Source organism: Paramormyrops kingsleyae, chromosome 3, assembly GCF_048594095.1.
Source record: "Paramormyrops kingsleyae isolate MSU_618 chromosome 3, PKINGS_0.4, whole genome shotgun sequence".
In the NCBI taxonomy this organism is placed as follows: Eukaryota; Metazoa; Chordata; class Actinopteri; order Osteoglossiformes; family Mormyridae; genus Paramormyrops; species Paramormyrops kingsleyae.
The window spans coordinates 25,377,205-25,396,180 of record NC_132799.1 but is presented as its reverse complement, the minus strand read 5'-3'; the positions used below and the strand labels follow the sequence as shown (position 1 = coordinate 25,396,180).

The window sequence follows — 18,976 nt, the reverse complement described above, 5'->3', positions numbered from 1 at the left end:
CATCTCTGAAATCTGTCCATAATTTCTTTGTTCATTACTCTGCCAAATACCTTTGGAAACAGCCAGTCGGTGTGATGATGGATTTGTTGCCTTCCTGAGGAGAACTGGTTAAGGTATTTATGACAGAAATTTGCTGACGCTTCAGCAAATACCCCCTAGAAGACTAACTTTGAACATTGCTTATGTTTGAAACATTGACATTGTTATACAACAAAAATATTCTACTGTACCTGAAAGCTTGACTTGTGGATCAGTAACTTGACTTGTGGCTGAATGACTTGATCCCAGAGAGTATCATAAAAAAATTATGTTTAAAACTGAATATACTGATTTCTTGAAGTTCATAAATGTTTGTCAAAACCTGCATTCAACACCAGAAAGTTCTGGATATTTGTTTAACGACAGCCATGTTATTGATCTGCAATACATGACACAATCTTACAAATCTCCTTTGCAATGAAAGTAATCTAGAAATCTTGCACTTATTTATTGAACATAGCAGGATGTCCTTAAGTCCTTAAACTGCATACAATGCATCATGGACTTTAAACAACTGAATTCTTTCAGTCACTTTTAAGTCAGATAAAGCTGTACTTTGTAACCTACATACCATGACTTCTTAAAATTTGTATAATGATTTTATTTTTTTATCTTTTTAAATCATGCTAATTCTGATGGTTTAATCATGCATTTAACCAGTGAACTCAATAACTCAAAAGTGAACTTAATCCTTGTGCAAGTAGAAATGGCCATACAATAGAAAACAGGACAGCACCCGTCTTACTGAAACTACAAAGTCTCTGTGTTTATTTCTTTTTGGATTCTTATCCAAAATATCTGGAGATTTGCTTGAGGCAAAAAAAAAATCAGTTAAACCTTCAAAAACAATACTGACACAAGCTTTTGATTCATATCACAGTCTTTGATTGAATCTTGGTAAATTATTGGGCTTGTGAGGCAAGTTTGAACTGGTGTCACCCAGCATAAAATGAATGTGCTGAGACTGCAGATTGTGATTAATGACTGTTTAAACCATTCCTTACCCAAAAACGAACATGAACACAGTCTACATATAAAAATGAATGTATAGTGGATATAAGAAGTGTACATACCCATGTTAAAATGCCAGGGTTTTGTGGTATTAAAAAATGAGACCACGATAAATCATTTCAAAGCTTGACCTATAACCTGTACAATTCAATTGAAAAACAAACAAATCTGTTAGGGGGAAAAATATAAAAAATGTACAATAAGCTGGTTGCATATGTGTGCACGCCCTTAAACTAACACTTTGTTGGAGCAGCCCTTTAATTACAGCGTTCACTGTTTTTTGGGTAGGAGTCTACCAGCATGTCACATCTAGACTTGGCAATTTTTGCCCATTTTTGGAGGACAAGATTCATGCATAGGAGGAGTGAAGTAGTACTTTGATGGAGATTAAGCAGATCGAGGGATTTATAGATACGGCTCAAGCGGAGTACAGAGCCAGATTAGATCTTGCAGTTATTCCTCCTGCCTCGACTGTCTCCAGTCCGGCTCTGGCAGCAGCAGCCAGCATCTGGGTCACGTTCAGACAGGGTCCTAGGAGCCCTAAGCTGAGAGCTCCTGCACGTGTCGGCTGTTGCGGTTAGCAGCAGATTCTCTGCTCTCGGCGGTACGTCTCCCGAAGGGAAAAGGATCTCGTGACTGGAGACTCAATTGTTAAAAATGTTAGAGTTTCTAACAATCGTAAAGCAGCGGTTTGTGAGTAAACATGGCAAGTAAATTACCTGCCTGACTGAGAGCAGCACCTAGGCCTCAGCCCTGCCACCTTAAATCGGGTTTATTCCCCCACCTTTAGATCATGTTCGGCCTGGACCCAGGTGCTCCATCACACGGCATCCCCTAAATCTAGCAGCTATTTAAAAAGAGAGTTGAGTGAGCATAGAAAAAATACTATAAGTATTATTAGACCAAGACTTAGATCTAAACGTTCCACCGGGGGCTCCTGTGTGGATAACTAAATATCAATCACATTAATAAGATTGAATGAGTCACAACACAAATGTGGACAAAATGCATTTCATGAATGATTCAATGAAATTGATTCTGTGGAACCAGGAAATGCATTTTCTCTTTTGCTGAGTCAGGAAAGGCACGGAGTAGGTGGAGTAGTACCTTCCAATGACCGGAAGGTGGGGCGGACCCGTGCAGACCCGTGTCTTTACATTTAACTCAAATTTAAATATAATGAAAATACAAAGAACTCCTGGGCTCATGCTTTTTTGTTGTATGTAATCATTAGTGTCGCTATTTTTATTATAATTTTATTATTTTTAAGCCAAGCCACTGAAAAATCTCGGCCCAGATTCCCTCCTACTGTAGGCTGTGTTACCGTGCCATTTTCCCCTGAATGACACTGTCCCCAATACTTCTGATCAGACACACTGGTTAGCCTGTGTGCAAAACTCAACAATAAAATGGTGAATATGAATGGATTAATACAAGGAGTCACAGACTGTCTGCCGATCTTCATAGAATCACTGGTGTCCCAAACTGCAGATGCAAGAGCTACAGTTACTGGACCCGCTCCAGAGTATTCAGGGGGCAGCCGGGACAGTACAGTCACTGCCCAACTGTCTGCTGTAAGAAGGTTCTTGTTTTGCTCCTAATGAGCTAGCAATTATTCTTTTTGGCATTTTAAATATGTGCTTTTGGTTTCCAAACATTTCTGTGACATGTCAGCTAAAATTGACCATTTTAAAACCTGTGAAAAAATAGGCACAAAATAGGTCATGTTTCATTTGTGAAGTCAGATCTCTTTTATTGTTTTATATTAAAAAGGCAATAATGAATATAAACAATACTCCAAATGTAAAAAACAGTAAATGTCCTTAAATGTGACATATGATCACTCTAACTTACTTTCTTAAAGTAAATCCTACACTGCATTTCTTTCAGTGCACCGTTAAAATATCACTGAAACAGCACACCATTGACTCCAGACCCAGTTGAGTTCAGAGGGGCAGCATGTGGCTCAGCAGACTAAGCCTCTGGGTTTTTAATCAGAAGGTCACTGGTTCATGCCCAGCAGCACAGTCACACGTCTATGGGCCCAAAAGCAAGAACAGAACAGACAAGCAACAATGACCAGACTAGCAAGCACAGGACTAGAGAGCAATTAAATACACAGGTAACATGGGAATCTAACACATGACAGCTGGGTGTAATTACCTAGGGGGCAAGGACACAAGGTGAAATAAACTCCAGGCATGGCTTGTTAGGGCTTGTTAGGGCCATGCCTGGGAGGAGGTCTGGGGCCAATGCTGACAGGAGGGGTAGGGAATGAACTGTAGGTTTTTATATATATATATATATATATATGGAAGTCCCTGGAACATTTGAAGTTATTGGCCTAATGGTGAGATTGTACTCTACTGATCATGGGATTTGAACCAGCAACATTCTGATTCCTAACCCACAAAGCTGCCCCACCCTGGTCAACATTTTTATAAATTCTTTTTTGGTCAGTGCATAAGTCAAATCCCTGCTGAAACTAAACAGCAGGGATCTGCTGGTTTGGTAATGGTGTAGCTGCACAACATATGCTGGTATAATCAGCAGGCTTTGTACTGGTCATGCTCGTAACCAGTTATGCTGGCTTTTTCAGCAGGGATATGTTCTATTTTCGATGTCTTATAAGTTGTCTGGCATCCCCTGGATTTCCCGTACATGTCACAAAAACGAAACAATAATCGTGATTTACAGTTTTCATGTTTGGTTTTAAAACAGAAATACAAGAAACCTGTTTTTTTTCTTTTCCTGATTTTCTTTTTTCCCGTTGTGATTTTCAAACATAGAAACCAGAAAACGCCGCTGATTTTTGTTTTTTTCCGACTTGGTTTTGAAAAAGAAAATTCAAAGAATGCACGGTATACGGATTTAGACCCGGTTATTTTGTATTTCATGTTAGCTCACTGCATTTTAGCAGTAAAACAGGATGGCACTGGTACTGCCTTCATTGCCTCGGTGTGAGTTATTCAGTTATTCGTGCGATGTCAGTGTGTTTATCCAGGACTTGTAGCTTGAAAGATAGACATGCCTGTATCACAGCTGATTGGGTGAAAAATAGACATGCCTTTATCACAGCTGATTGTTTCAATCCTGGTTAACGTTTACAAGATCATTATCCTCTCAAGTTTCGATGTAGGCTACCATTCACACAGACAACCGTAAATATGAAAATTATGACGGGAAAGTAAGAATTGCGAGAAATATAGTCGCAATTTCGAGAAATACATCTGAAATAGCTAGAAATAAAGTCGCAATTAATTAAACTTTCTCTTTTTTTCATGTGGCGAAATATGCATGCTTCCTTATATATGCAGAATAGTGGTCGCCTACATTTGCTACAGTGCAAGACATTTTTACAAGCATACAGCTGCGTAAGTCTGGACTGATGTTCACATGAAAAGATGGACAAATCTGCAAAACTCCTGCTTATAAAACATTAATATTACCATTTGTAGTTAATCCGTAAAGCAGTGTGTTTGCATAAGATAACCATATATGGTGTTTGTGCAAATGAATCAATAATCAATGCATGTGAGAGGTGGGGGTGCAGGGGGCGGGACAGAGAGGGTAGAGAATAAAAGCGGCTCAGAACAACCACAGAGATCACGAAGTCTGAAACAGGAAGGCTTGAAAGTTCCCTGCAAGTATCTGATCTGATTACTGCATCACCAGGTAAGTATGCAACTTTACATAGTAAATTTCCCAGAATATTTTACATGAACACCAGAGGCATCAGAAGCATTTTGAATTTGGGGGGGGGAACCCTCCCCCCCCAGAATTTTTTTAATGAATTAGATGCCATTTCCTGCATTCTGGTGTGTTTTTAACAGGTTGTTAAACACCTAATTTTACCTACAAAAGTCACTTAATTCAATGACTATTTTAGAGACTCACCAATAAGTACTCATTCAGCAAGTCCATATTCATCAGCCAGGGCATATAACAAAAGAATAAGGTTTTAGCAAAAGTTGGACATCGTGAGATGGCCATGGGACTGACGTTACCTCCTCCAGCATCGAGCAGGCTGCACCTTTAGGCCCAATCCCAATTCTACCCCTTACTCCTCCGTTTGGCGCGTTCACATGTAGGGGTAGGGGTGTCTCAATTCTCTTTTGATTGGAGGGGTAGGGGTAAGGGGAAGGGCTAGATAGCCCTCGAAACGAAGATTTTTCGGGACCTCACTTCAAACGAAGGGCTAAGAGAAATTTACAACATGACTGCCCACTCGAGCAAGCAGACCCATAAATGTTAAATAATTTTTGCCATTAATAAGGATTTTTATGTCATTTTTTCCATTACATGTATATTACCATCAATCTTGTGTTTGTGTTTACGGTGATGTTCTGTAAAGAAACGTTTGAAAAAAAATCGCTAAAGTTTGCTTGCGGATAGCACTGATTGCACAATATTAGGAAATATATTTTTATGTCATATAACGTTACCCAGTAACTGACTGCATGTGGTAACGCGTTGTTTTGTTTTGCTTACGGCCATATGTGTACATGTAAATGAACGGTGCTTACACTATTCGTACTTATTGCAACATGACAACATTTTTGTAAATTATATTCTGTATAGGGACAGCTGAGGAAACCCGAAGAACATCTGTTTTTAAAGTCCAAATACGGCGCAAAAAAACTTTGGGAGTGAGTAATCTTTACATGCTACGATGCTGACGGCGACATCTTGGAATTTGTGATAAACATCGGCGCATGTCCTCTGACTTAACGTTAAGAGGTAGTGACAATGACGTATAACAGTGTAGTAGTGGTGTCCCATTTCTTAGGGGAAATTTTTTAACCCTACCCCTTTTCACTTCATTTCAAGGGGCAAGGGGAAGGGGCGAGGGGTAGGCAAAGGGGTAGAAAATAGAATTGGGATTGGGCCTTACTGTCTATGGGCTGCACTGACGATTCACTGCACTAACGTGTAGTGAGCTGTTGTAGGTAACCCGGAAAACCCGGAGTGGTCTTTCAGTGGTATGTGTATTCTCATATCCATCAAGTGGAATGGATTCTTTCGCGAAGCAATAGAAACAGCGCTGGGTGAACTAATATTTTATGTTAAATGTGGGGGTGGGGGGAGGGGGGGGGGTCCAAACGAATAATTATGAAATGTGAGGGGGACACGTCCCCCTCAGACTTAATGGCGGCGACGCCCATAACGAACACTACAACAGGTATACAAGAGAAACTGGTCTAACATTTAACAAACAAAATACTTGTCAGAATACGCGATTTAAGCCTGGCTAAACGTCGCCGTGGCTGTCTGGTAGTTAAAAGACTGATAGCAAAAAAATAGTATTTCAGGCAGATGCAGGGAGACATTGACCCTAAAACTAGCCACCCGTTTATACACCAAATAAATAGTACAGTTTGGGACAAGGGGGGTTGGATGGATGTAATATTATATATAATAATCAGACTGTTACATAACTAGAAATAGAGTGCTTAAAGCTTCTCTTCTTAATGCCTTAAAATCTGCATAATCCGTACTATGATTACAGAAAACATTATGGTAACACTTTATTTAGATCTATAATGCACTATAGATACCTTCATAGTGCTTTATAATGGTCAGTATAAGAATTAATAAAGCATTACAGCATCTTCTATTGACAGATATAAGGCATAATAGTGTTAATTATAATACTTCATAAGTTCCAATTAAGCTGTCATCTATCATGCACTGTACATACCTTCATAATGCATTATAATGGTTGGCCATTATAATGCTTTGTACTGCATTGTGAAGGATCTATAACCCATTATAGATGAGAGCTTTAGAAATCATCCATAATGTGTAACAAACATAGATATAATATTTTATGTCTTTTTATAAATGTTCATAGCCATGCTTTATAATGATTTATGAATGCATTATAATGTGTTATGAATGTGTTCATAGATTCTTAGCCTACAGACATTCATAGAAAATTTTACTGAATTTTTTTACCTTGGTCTGAATTAACATATTTTTTAAAATAATTTAAAAAATTTTGGTCCTATTACCTCTGGCACTTTTGGGGAAAATAACTGTACACCAACTAGTACCTAATATCCCATATGTGGTTTAAGATTATGTGGCTTTTGAATTATGTTTCAATTTCATCACATAATATAAAACAGTAAGCAGATGCCCTGTTGCCTCACACAACCCAGGGATGGAGATTGGAATCCTGCCCCCTTTTGTTTGGGTGGAGCTCTTCCCATTTTCATAACTGGCATCTCTATAGTGTTTCTGCACATATGAGGTTACCCCTAATTCAGATAAAAATATTTCAGTAACTACAGACAATCTTTCAGTTAATTACTCATAATCAAACTACATTATCTAACCCCTGACTGGATTTGCGGGGGGCGCACAAGGCTGGGGTGTGGTGGGGGGTTATTTTTAGATTTAAAGTGGCAGTTCTACTTCTAAGTGGTGAATGAGCCAATGCAGTCCCTCATCCTTCACTACAAAATGGCATTTTGTCCAGTGCAATCATCTGCATAGATCTGGGTCTGTTAACTTTTAATTTGAGCTGTCGTGGTTTATGCATTAATGCGTACCATTCATTTTTAAATAATAATGCGTGTTAAGGCACACTCCCTCAGCCTGCTGCAGAGCCCTGCTTTGGGTCAGGGCAATAGGGTCATTAATGTTTCTGTACTACATTCTTCATCTGCTTGTGTCATGTTTTTTGGACCTTTGAGGTGACTGTAGTCACTTCCGTGTATTTCTTAACGATTTGGACGATGCTTGTAAGAGAACAATGATTTTATGACATTTAATTATGGTGCCTGAAAGTCCGAAAACAAGAAGATAATGACTAATCTTGGGAATGTCTGATCCACTGCTAGATTAAAAACGTATATACATAGAAATATCGTTTTCTCTTCTGCCGCTTCTTTAAATCATTTTCTTTAAATGTAAATCATGCTAAAATTTTGATCTAAAATCCATGTATAGATTATGAAGTCTCATTAATAATTATTCTCAAATGCAATTACTTAACCACAAATTCCTCACATTTTTATCCACAAATCCTGCTGCCTGATTATGTGCTCAGTTTATGTGATTAATCACAATTAAGGCAACCGACAGTCCTACTTTTAATATAAAGTTTAAATATCAGCCGGCAATATGGATATATCAGACCAGTACTGATAACTGGATTTTTAATGAATATTAGCCAACATCAATATGTGTCGTGCATCTCTAGAACCTGTCTCTGTTTCCTTACAGGAAAGAAGACAATGGGAGACTTAGTGAAAGCTACCAAATCAATTTCCAAGGCTCAGGATTTCAGAGATGATACCCAACTGATAATGCAGCCATATGCTAATTGGGAGGAGTACTTGGTACCTGCCCCAGTCTCCATAGCCATTCTGGGAGAGCTGGTCTTTATTTCTTCCAATGTAGATTTCTCCATTGGCCAAAAGCCTCCTACTGGTGGCTTTAAGTACATCAAGTACCCAGACTCATTCCGAGCCTGTCTTATGCAAGTGGCTAATGCTGGATGGGCGGCATTCAATACGGCTCACACGAACATGGACCAGATCCGTCTCCACACTGCCAACGTGCCAGCCTACATCAAGGAGTCAGTGAATATATTACTGAAAGACGATGATAAGCTTGTTGAAATTTGTCTCCCTGACCAGATAGAACAAATATCTAATATATCAGATGAATGTGTAAAATTGGCTGATCAAGCAGAGAAAAAGTTCACCGCTGTTATTTATCTGATCCAAGAACTTTTGGAAGCTTGTATAAGTGCAAAGAAGGTATATGGTGATGATCTGGAGGCCATCAAGCGTAAAATTGAGGAGACAAATATGAGAAAGGATGATTCAGAGAAAGCCAAGGAAAGGGCTCAGAAAACACTTGAGGACATGAATAAACGTTTAGATGAATCACAGAAGACTTTTGATAAAGCAATGGATTCACTGCCATCTGGATGGGATGTGATTGGCATGAACTTTGTAGAAGGACTGACTGATGGTCTATTGGGTATAATGTCAAATGCAACAAAAAGGATGGCAGAAACCCCAAAGGACAAAAAAGACAATGACGACGTCGGCGCTATGAGCAACGTACTTTCCAAAGCAGGGCAGATTCTGAAACTGGCTCAAACTCTGAACAGCTTTATTGACAAGCAGCAAATTAAATGGTCGGAGATATACGATCAAAAGGAAGACAAAACAAAGACAGCATACTTGGGGGAACAATATAATCAGATAAAAACCTCAGTGGAGACTGAGAAAGGCTGTAAAGCCAAAGACGCTGTACTCAGCATCTGCACAGACGCCATTAAACTGTGCTCTGAGCTCTCCAAGATCGCACCTGACGGGAAATGCGATGCTGCCAAGACAAAACAAATGATTGGAAGAATGCAGGAGCTGTTGAAGCAGAGTCGGAAATTAGACTGTGACAACAAGGCCTTCACAAACACTCCAGCTTTTCAGCCTGAACCACCGCATCAAGCAAAAGAAGGTGGGTCAAAACGGGCAGGCGAGATGGCGGTGGAGAACGCCCGTTACCGCATAGAGGAAGCTAAAACTCAGCTGGAAAAGGCGAGAGAAATGCAAAAAGAGAGTCTGACAAACCTGGAGAAAAACCAGAAGGAGCTGACAGAGATCTTAGTCACACTGCGGGGTTGTCAAGTGAAAGAGATTGACTTCAATACCACCATTAAGGTGCTGGTTAAGGGTCTAGATGCCATGGGAAGAGTGAAAGAGCAGTGGGAGAAGATGGTACGCTTCTTTCAGATGATCTCAAACATCGTTAAGACCTGCCTGAGTACCTCTCTGACAAATTTTGTCAAAAAAGCTGAACATGCATCTCAGAGGAAGCTGCCGTATGACACAAAGAAATATCTCAAAGATGTAATGTATCAGCAAGCCCTCGCTGCATCGAATGTAGCCAGCTTGGTCAACATGATCTCAGGGACCTACGTTGAGGTTTCTGACAAACACCTGATGGACAGGGTCAGCAGCCTGGGCAAACTCATGGCTCTGGATCCCAGCAGACCAGATTTTGAAAGTGAACGCAGGAAATTACAAGATGCATGTGATGCAGCTCAAGATGCAATAAGAGATGTTGTGGTAATGAACAAGAAAAAATTTGATCTGAAGGCAAAAGAGAGAATGGAGAAGATTGTAAAGGAGCTGCAGCCAATGTTACCCCCAGTATCTGAGGAGAAAATGAAAGAGATCAAAGAAATAACAGATTCTTCATTTAAAGGAATGAGTAAGGAGGATGAGGATCAGTATGCATAATGGTTCTGCAAAAACATGAATAAATCTTAAAATTATGGTAGAACAGGAAATATATATCTGAATAGTTGTGTGGGTATGCATGCATATATATTTGACTTATATCAGTTAAAGTTTTCATGTACCGCTTGAAATGGTAGATTAGCTCATTTGTGGATGCTGTTAGTTACTAACATTATGTCATAGATTTTGTTTAACTGCTGCTAGATTTCCTGCTGTGTATAATCAGTATGAGTCTCATCTAGGGAACAACCAAAGCAGTCAGTGAAAGCAAAAATGTGGCAGATGGAAAAAACCTTTTTTTAGTTAAAGTTGAAGACACCCTGCAGTCTGTGACACCAAGCAAGTTCAACACAGCTTCTAAAGCCCAGGGGTGGAGATCTACTAACAGGAGAGACCTGGAGTCAGACTGACCTCACCATCAAAGGTCAAGGAAGAAGAAGACGACGACCCAGGGGTCTCACCAAAGATCACGTCCATCTCACAGCTCTGAGGTCGTGTTTGTTTGCTTGTTTTCCCACTTTGCTGGGTAAGCGCTCTGCAGAGACATGAACTTATGAATTTGTGCTTCCCAAACTGTAGACGCACAATCATGAGAAGATTTTTAATCCAGTTATTTAATGTTTGATCCTTCAAGGGAAGCTCACAAACTAACCAACACCAACGTTCTTTCCCAAGCTTCAGGGTGATTCTGATCTCGGCCCTGTTTTAAACCGCAGTTGTTCTCCAGACAGTGTTTGAATGGGAGGTTTCTCTCCTTACCTTGCAACTTCCCTAAAGGTTGCCAGGGAATGACCAGGGAAAGCAGCCACTCCCCAGACATCCTACCAGATCGTCTTTATCCCAGAGAAGCAGATCTTAAGGAGCAGAGTAATGAGGATACAGCTTTGCTGAGACTGTAACCGTACTGTATTGGAAAGTGTGTCTCTTCCCAGAACTGCTGCATATTCCACAAAACACATAATGCTATTGTAACATTCTCTTTCAATTATCCTACTTATACGCATTTAACCTCGAAGATTATAATTAGTGACTGGTATATATTTACATATCAGGGTCTATAGGATAGGTAGCAGTGTGCAGATAAAATCATGTGAATTGGAAATCATATATAAACAGATTTTGTTTGGTGTTTGGGCTGTGGGAAAGTGCAGTAATGTGATTTTGTTCTGATTTCGAGATAAAAAAAATAAATAACCCCATGTATCAAATTGTGTGATGTTTTTAGTGTTGATAGTGATAATGACTATGAATCAAATGTTAATACATAAGTATGACTTCATAGTGAAACTCCGAGGGTATAACAGGAAATGTACCAATAGGCAACAATTAAATATCAAGGTGGCTTTCTTGTTATTTATGGTAAATGAGTCACACATGGGGGCCTTCTGCACACACACAAACACACACATACACAAATATGCACAGTCCATCTTTATGGGGACTCACTGTTAATTTCTATCAGCATAACCCTAATCCCAACTATGGCAACCTTAACCACTACCTAGTCCTAACCTTAACCATAAATACCCAAACAAAATATAAGAATTTTAGCATTTTTTTGTTCTTAAATGCTTTCATAGATTTTTATAAAACTGCGGTTATCCTTGTGGGGATCACAAAAAGTCCCCACAAGGTAACAAGCTACAAGTTTTAGCTCAGCGTGAGGAAATCTGGTCCCCACAATGTAACACTTACCTTATGATACCTAGCAGATTACAATGTCCATGAGATTGAAGGTCAGTAAGATGTACAATATGGGTTGACGACTTGTCTTTCAAGTATCAACTAAAAGTAATGAATCAAATTAAGTTTGCCATTTTCTGAGTGACGTGGTGAGTTTGGTGTGAATCAAAAGCATTCCAGCATGTCACCATCTTGAGCCGACAATATATGATTCCTGTAATTCAGCAAGAAAGAGACAGATGCTGCTCAGAAAAAGGGATTACTGTATAAGCCAAATGAAAGCGCTGGTCCAGGGTGTGGAACTGCCGTTCAACCAGTGACTGATTGGCTAAATAATGACATATGTACAGACCCATAAGCAGTCCAACCAAAATCGCACCTTTTGGGACAAACCAGGTATGATTCCTTCAGAAACCTCATTGAGGACTTTTGCTATAGCCTGACCTTTGCTGGAAAAACATGAGAAATGCACAATGAGCTGCTGAGCAATGTGTTTGTCTGATGGTACCTCTGTAAGCACAGTGGAAAAGTCAACTACAGGCAAAGTTGTTCATAGGTGACACATGTGACAGAACAAAGGACACCAGAGCCGAAAACAAAAAGGACTTGATTAAAACTACGAAGGGTAAAACAGCAAATGAACAGAATCACGAGGGACCCAAACTGGTAAACCAGACAGGAGCAAAGCACAGGCAACATGGGGGTACAACTTTAATGAAATATCTGGGGAGTTCAGGACTGGGAAGGACTTAAATACAAGACTAACGAGGGAGCAAACAAGAGGCAGCTGGGAACACTTAAAGAGAGGGCAGGAACAAGAGGAAAGCACTCCTGCCAGGGGTACAGCATTTACAACGTGTATGCACAACAAAAACAACATACAATAAAGTATAAAACCAGAAGTATACAGTATACACTCACCTAAAGGATTATTAGGAACACCATACTAATACGGTGTTTGACCCCCTTTCGCCTTCAGAACTGCCTTAATTCTACGTGGCATTGATTCAACAAGGTGCTGAAAGCATTCTTTAGAAATGTTGGCCCATATTGATAGGATAGCATCTTGCATTTGATGGAGATTTGTGGGATGCACATCCAGGGCACTAAGCTCCCGTTCCACCACATCCCAAAGATGCTCTATTGGGTTGAGATCTGGTGAATGTGGGGGCCATTGTAGTACAGTGAACTCATTGTCATGTTCAAGAAACCAATTTGAAATGATTCGAGCTTTGTGACATGGTGCATTATCCTGCTGGAAGTAGCCATCAGAGGATGGGTACATGGTGGTCATAAAGGGATGGACATGGTCAGAAACAATGCTCAGGTAGGCCGTGGCATTTAAACGATGCCCAATTGGCACTAAGGGGCCTAAAGTGTGCCAAGAAAACATCCCCCACACCATTACACCACCAGCCTGCACAGTGGTAACAAGGCATGATGGATCCATGTTCTCATTCTGTTTACGCCAAATTCTGACTCTACCATTTGAATGTCTCAACAGAAATCGAGACTCATCAGACCAGGCAACATTTTTCCAGTCTTCAACTGTCCAATTTTGGTGAGCTCGTGCAAATTGTAGCCTCTTTTTCCTATTTGTAGTGGAGATGAGTGGTACCCGGTGGGGTCTTCTGCTGTTGTAGCCCATCCGCCTCAAGGTTGTGCGTGTTGTGGCTTCACAAATGCTTTGCTGCATACCTCGGTTGTAACAAGTGGTTATTTCAGTCAAAGTTGCTCTTCTATCAGCTTGAATCAGTCGGCCCATTCTCCTCTGACCTCTAGCATCAACAAGGCATTTTCGCCCACAGGACTGCCGCATACTGGATGTTTTTCCCTTTGCACACCATTCTTTGTAAACCCTAGAAATGGTTGTGCGTGAAAATCCCAGTAACTGAGCAGATTGTGAAATACTCAGACCGGCCCGTCTGGCACCAACAACCATGCCACGCTCAAAATTGCTTAAATCACCTTTCTTTCCCATTCTGACATTCAGTTTGGAGTTCAGGAGATTGTCTTGACCAGGACCACACCCCTAAATGTATTGAAGCAACTGCCATGTGATTGGTTGATTAGATAATTGCATTTAATGAGAAATTGAACAGGTGTTCCTAATAATCCTTTAGGTGAGTGTATATATATATATATATACGGTATTTGTATATAAGCAGAAAATGGTAACAGCGCAACATTTAAAGTAACATGCTGCGGTGGGGGGCTGGGGTGCCTAATGAGCCAGCTGGTTAGCTGGCTCTCTTCTGCTCCCCCTTGGTATCATGAATCCCAGCCCCTCTCCCCCCTCACTCACATAATACGCACACCCCCACGCACACATGTAGGATCTCGGGGTGGGAATGTGCCGCGCACGCTGCGGTGAGGGGGCCATCCACATGGCCTTACTCGCTGTGCTGTGCGGCCCTCTGCCTCCCCTTGTTTTAATTGCACTTTAGTCATCACATATCAGTATACACACAGGGCCTTGGGGGGTGGGGGCACTACTCAGAGGTTGGTGGGTGGGGCCGCTGAGGTGGTCTCACTCACCTCTTCACTGCTGCCCGCCCCTCAATTTTACTTACACCATATACATTGAGGGTCTTGGCGGGGGGGGTGATGGGGAGGAGAGCTGTTTGCAAGCAGCGCTCCTCCGCGCTTCCCCCGTCAATTTTAAATCCATCTTAAGTTTCTCAACAGTCATACTCATCCCGTACACCACATACACTCACAATCACCAACACATGCATCCAACACTCCACCTCTCAGACAGGTGCGTGGGGGAGGAGAGTGGGCGGGTCTTCCTACACCCCTGCTCCCTGCCCGCGATGGTGGGGGGGCACTCGGGTAGTCGTCCGGTTGGCAGCTCACTTCACTGAAAATGTCTGTACCCAGATAGCATGCGGATGTGGGCCACTTCTGGCAAATGTGTGGCACTGCTGGCCCGGTTCAGGCACCGGCAAACAGATGTATGCTAAAAGTGGCCCACTTGTGGTTAGACAAATGTGGCCCAAATGTCACAAAACAGATATGGGCCACATGTTAAATACTTTATTAAAAAATAGTTATATGGCTTGTGGCTCTGGCCCACTTCTGGCAAAGGTATGGCAAATGTGCACTTGTGCTTATGGAAAAAGAAATGTTTTCTAGATGCAATGAGTGTGCTATTTGGACAGAGACAGAGCACATTACATTATTTAAATGCATTATTAAACACTTATGCAACATTATAATGAAGTAATATGTTTCATTGTATAGTATTAGCTGCATTATTTTAGGGCCAACAGGCAGTTAACATTGTTTTTCCGTAGTTGCTCACTGCATCAAATAACTGTAATAGGACCAAGAAAATGATTGCAATGGAATCTATAAGGAAGTTTGGTTTGTTGGTTTAATTCAAGTGGTCTGTCAACAATTGAACTGCACAATGATTATTTATAGTAATCATAGTCTAATAAGCATATTTACTAAGACTGCCCAAACCGACTCCAACTTCTACACTAAATAGAGAAGTGTGAATTTGGCAAGAATAAGGGACAGACTTCCGGTCTCTCCCTATTTAGTTTCTTACACAACTTTTCTTACTTCCTACTTTAAATTAATTTTAACCGTACAAAATGAAAAAGCATGAGAACTACACAAAATTTTATGGCACATTTTGTTTCATAAAAGTAAGCGTCAGCAAAAAGTTTGCTGGGTTTGGAACTAGGTCAAATGTGTACGCATAACACAAATTTAAAGGATTGCTTCAGCTTCAATCTTAGTCAGGTACATTCTAATAATGCCCTTTGAATAAAAACAAGTGTCACTTACAGTATATCAAACCCAGATAGCATGCAGATGTGGGCCACTTCTGGCAAATGTGTGGCACTGCTGGCCCGGTTCAGGCACCGGCAAACAGATGTATGCTAAAAGTGGCCCACTTGTGGTTAGACAAATGTGGCCCAAATGTCACAAAACAGATATGGGCCACATGTTAAGTACTTTATTAAAAAATAGTTATATGGCTTGTGGCTCTGGCCCACTTCTGGCAAAGGTATGGCAAATGTGCTCTTGTGCTTATAGAAAAAGAAATGTTTTCTAGATGCAATGAGTGTGCTATTTGGACAGAGACAGAGCACATTACATTATTTAAATGCATTATTAAACATTTATGCAACATTATAATGAAGTAATATGTTTCATTGTATAATACTAGCTGCATTATTTTAGGGCCAACAGGCAGTTAACATGGTTTTTCCGTAGTTGCTCACTGCATCAAATGAATTGTAATAGGACCAATAAAATTATTGTAATGGAATCTATAAGGAAGGGTGGTTTGTTGTTTTAATTCAATTGGTCTTTCAACAATTGAACTGCACAATGATTATTTATAGTAATCATAGTCTAATAAGCATATTTACTAAGATTGCTCAAACCGACTCCAACTTCTACACTAAATAGAGAAGTGTGAAGTTGTTTCTTACACAACTTTTCTTACTTCCTACTTTAAATAAAGTCCAAAATGAAAAAGCATGAGAACTGCACAAAATTTTATGTCAGCAAAAAGTTTGCTGGGTTTGGAACTAGGTTTAAAGGATAAACTTAAATTTAAAGAATTGCGTCAGCTTCAATCTTAGTCAGGTACATTCTAATAATGCTCTTTGAATAGAAACAAGTGTCACTTATATCGTTCAGGTTTATACTTATTTGTCTGTTAAGTCTATTTTAAATAATATTTTCCCACCCTGATCTAGTAAGGCATGCTCCCGTCATCCTGTAGAGATAAGTGAAGCCCCCACCCCGCATGGCGAGTGTAGTGGTGATGACGTCATGTGCCCCAGCCCCTATAGCTAGAAATTCCCCTGCTTTTAATTGATTTTATCGTTTTGTGTAATTTTTGTTTAATTGTGCATCCTAATAAATAGTGTGATGTTTCACCAGTGGTTGTCAGTCTCTTCCTTGGTCCAATACTGACATGACACAAGGAAGAGTTTGGTACAGTTACTGACTGACTGAAAGGGACATGTACAGAAAAACCATGCAGTCAGCTATCTGCTCCATCTCCAGGTTCATAAACCTGCTAGACTATAAATCTTCTTGGTCACCTTCAAGCACAAGTTAAAAGTTTCCCCTTGTTCAGATGTGACTATGGAAAATGAACTTATACTCTGGGCATAAAGTCACATCTGAGGTTATGCATTTTCTGAGTCTCTAATACACAGGACAGTAGGCCCATAATCATGTGGGCACCCTCAAGTCTCAAGTACAGAAGTCCAGAAAGGCCATGTATTCTTTTTCCGCAGCAAAAGTTGTTTTCTGCTAATATTTTTAGTTTTCTCATCATTTTCTTGTGATTACAAAGTCACATTCAGTGTAGCTGTCATGCAGCACGTTGCCAACTGCATGCATCATTATGTCGGCTTAATTAAACATCAACTAGCAGCACTTTCTGAAATGTGTTATTCAACAATTCAAAGTTTCATTAATAAAATAGCCTTTACTGTTTAGTTCAGCAAATTTCAAGTGTACTAAAAATTACTTAATTAGGACGTTCAAGCTGAATACAGTGTCATCTAACTATGGGTTTAACCCTCCCATTGAACTTACCTAAACTGTCATGTAAAGCAAATTTTATTACAGCTGCAGGCAAAAAAAAAAAACTAAATGTAAGAATAACAACCTACTGCTTCTGAGGAGACAAGTCTGAACTGATCTAGGTTACTATTCCAAATATGCTGATGCTGCTAACAGATTTATGTGTGAACAGGTTGTAACTGAAACAGGTTTTAGTAATTGTGGTTTGTACTGTATTTGTATCTATCCTCTTAACTGCTTATTTTAGTCGGGATTATAGGAATATGACATGGTCTAGTAGGGATGTGCATCTCCATCTCTGTGATGTGATCTATTGCAATACGATATGATTCACCCTTATTGCGATGCAGTATGATTAGATACAACATGATGATGGACATGCCTCCAAATCCTACGAGACTTGGCTCTGAGGCTTGCAGATAATTGGTCACTTAGAGCAGTGGAGAGCTGGAGATAAGAGAGTGCACTGGAGAAAGTTTAAAGAGGGGGTCAGTTTAAATATAAAATTAATGGTCAGAAATGATTGGTCACATTTCTAAATAATAAAGACATTGGGCTTCTACAAATAAGGAAATAATTGTGCAACCATGGCCGTGTGCTGCTTCCTGCTCGATAACTCCAGTGGACAGGGTAGGGTTAGGGTTAGGGATGTTGGTGATGTGACGTGGCATGGTGAGGGAGGGTTAGGGGCAGGCCAGGCCCGGGTGCGGCATAGCAGCAGTGTGATGGCCAGAGATGGTAACCCCACCTTGACCTGCAAGCACAAGTGCTACAGTACTTGAATATGTTTTACCCCGGTTTCATTTATACATGGTTTGGTTTTTTCATCACTGTTTTCATGAAACACACCAGGCACATTTAATCAATTTTATTTGTCAGGATGTTAATTTAACAAGGTATGGTTGTGTCAACATTCACGTGTGCTTATATTCTTAAGTTGCAGTTACCAGGAGGAGTGTAACAGCTGGAATTTGTGTGTGCATTCTTTTGGTCCGATGGGCAAACAGTCCAGATCATCATGGTTCCCTTTATATTCCCATCAGCGGTACCAACGGGAGCCCACAGTAAGGGGATGGGGAGTTGGGTTTTGGCATAGTTGTTTATTATATTATAGTTAACATCTTTGATTTAGTTTTCCTTTATAAAATTGTTTGTATAATTTCATGGGCTAAATATGTTATGGGGTCTATGGAGTTACTGGCATGTAGGTGTAAGTGTTATGGTAGCGTTTCCCCCTTGTGTGTGTGTTGCTGGACTGATCACCCAGTATATATGTTTCCCCAGTGTGTTATTTGGGAGGTCAGTTATGTTCAGTGTAGGTTGAGTTATGTTATGCTTTAATTTTGGTTTCATTCTGTTTGGTTGACCTCATTTTATTGGGCCCAAGATTTTCCTTTGTTGGACATTCTTTT

The 18,976-nt window shown here is 40.3% G+C and overlaps 1 protein-coding gene across 3 annotated transcripts; it reads left to right on the top strand.

Moving 5' to 3' along the window:
* Positions 1-4,646: 4,646 nt before the first annotated feature.
* LOC111837799 (uncharacterized) lies at positions 4,647-11,524 on the top strand. Of its 3 annotated transcripts, none has more exons than XR_011989576.1 (3): positions 4,647-4,725; positions 8,284-10,807; positions 10,896-11,524. XR_011989576.1 is itself a non-coding variant. In XM_072709946.1 (3 exons), the coding sequence occupies exon 3, from the start codon at positions 8,295-8,297 to the stop codon at positions 10,314-10,316; it is 2,022 nt and encodes a 673-aa protein (XP_072566047.1). In that variant the 5' UTR covers positions 4,668-4,725; positions 5,632-5,699; positions 8,284-8,294; the 3' UTR covers positions 10,317-11,524. The 3 variants fall into 3 exon arrangements, 2 of the variants coding, with proteins under 2 accessions (XP_023655913.2, XP_072566047.1); XM_072709946.1 differs by adding an exon at positions 5,632-5,699 and having other exon boundaries at positions 4,668-4,725; positions 8,284-11,524; XM_023800145.2 differs by having other exon boundaries at positions 8,284-11,524.
* The last annotated feature ends 7,452 nt before the right edge of the window (positions 11,525-18,976 follow it).

Coding starts and splice junctions, on each gene's coding strand:
- LOC111837799 (XM_023800145.2), top strand. CDS start 8,295: ATGGGAGACTTAGTGAAAGCTACCAAATCAATTTCCAAGGCTCAGGAT.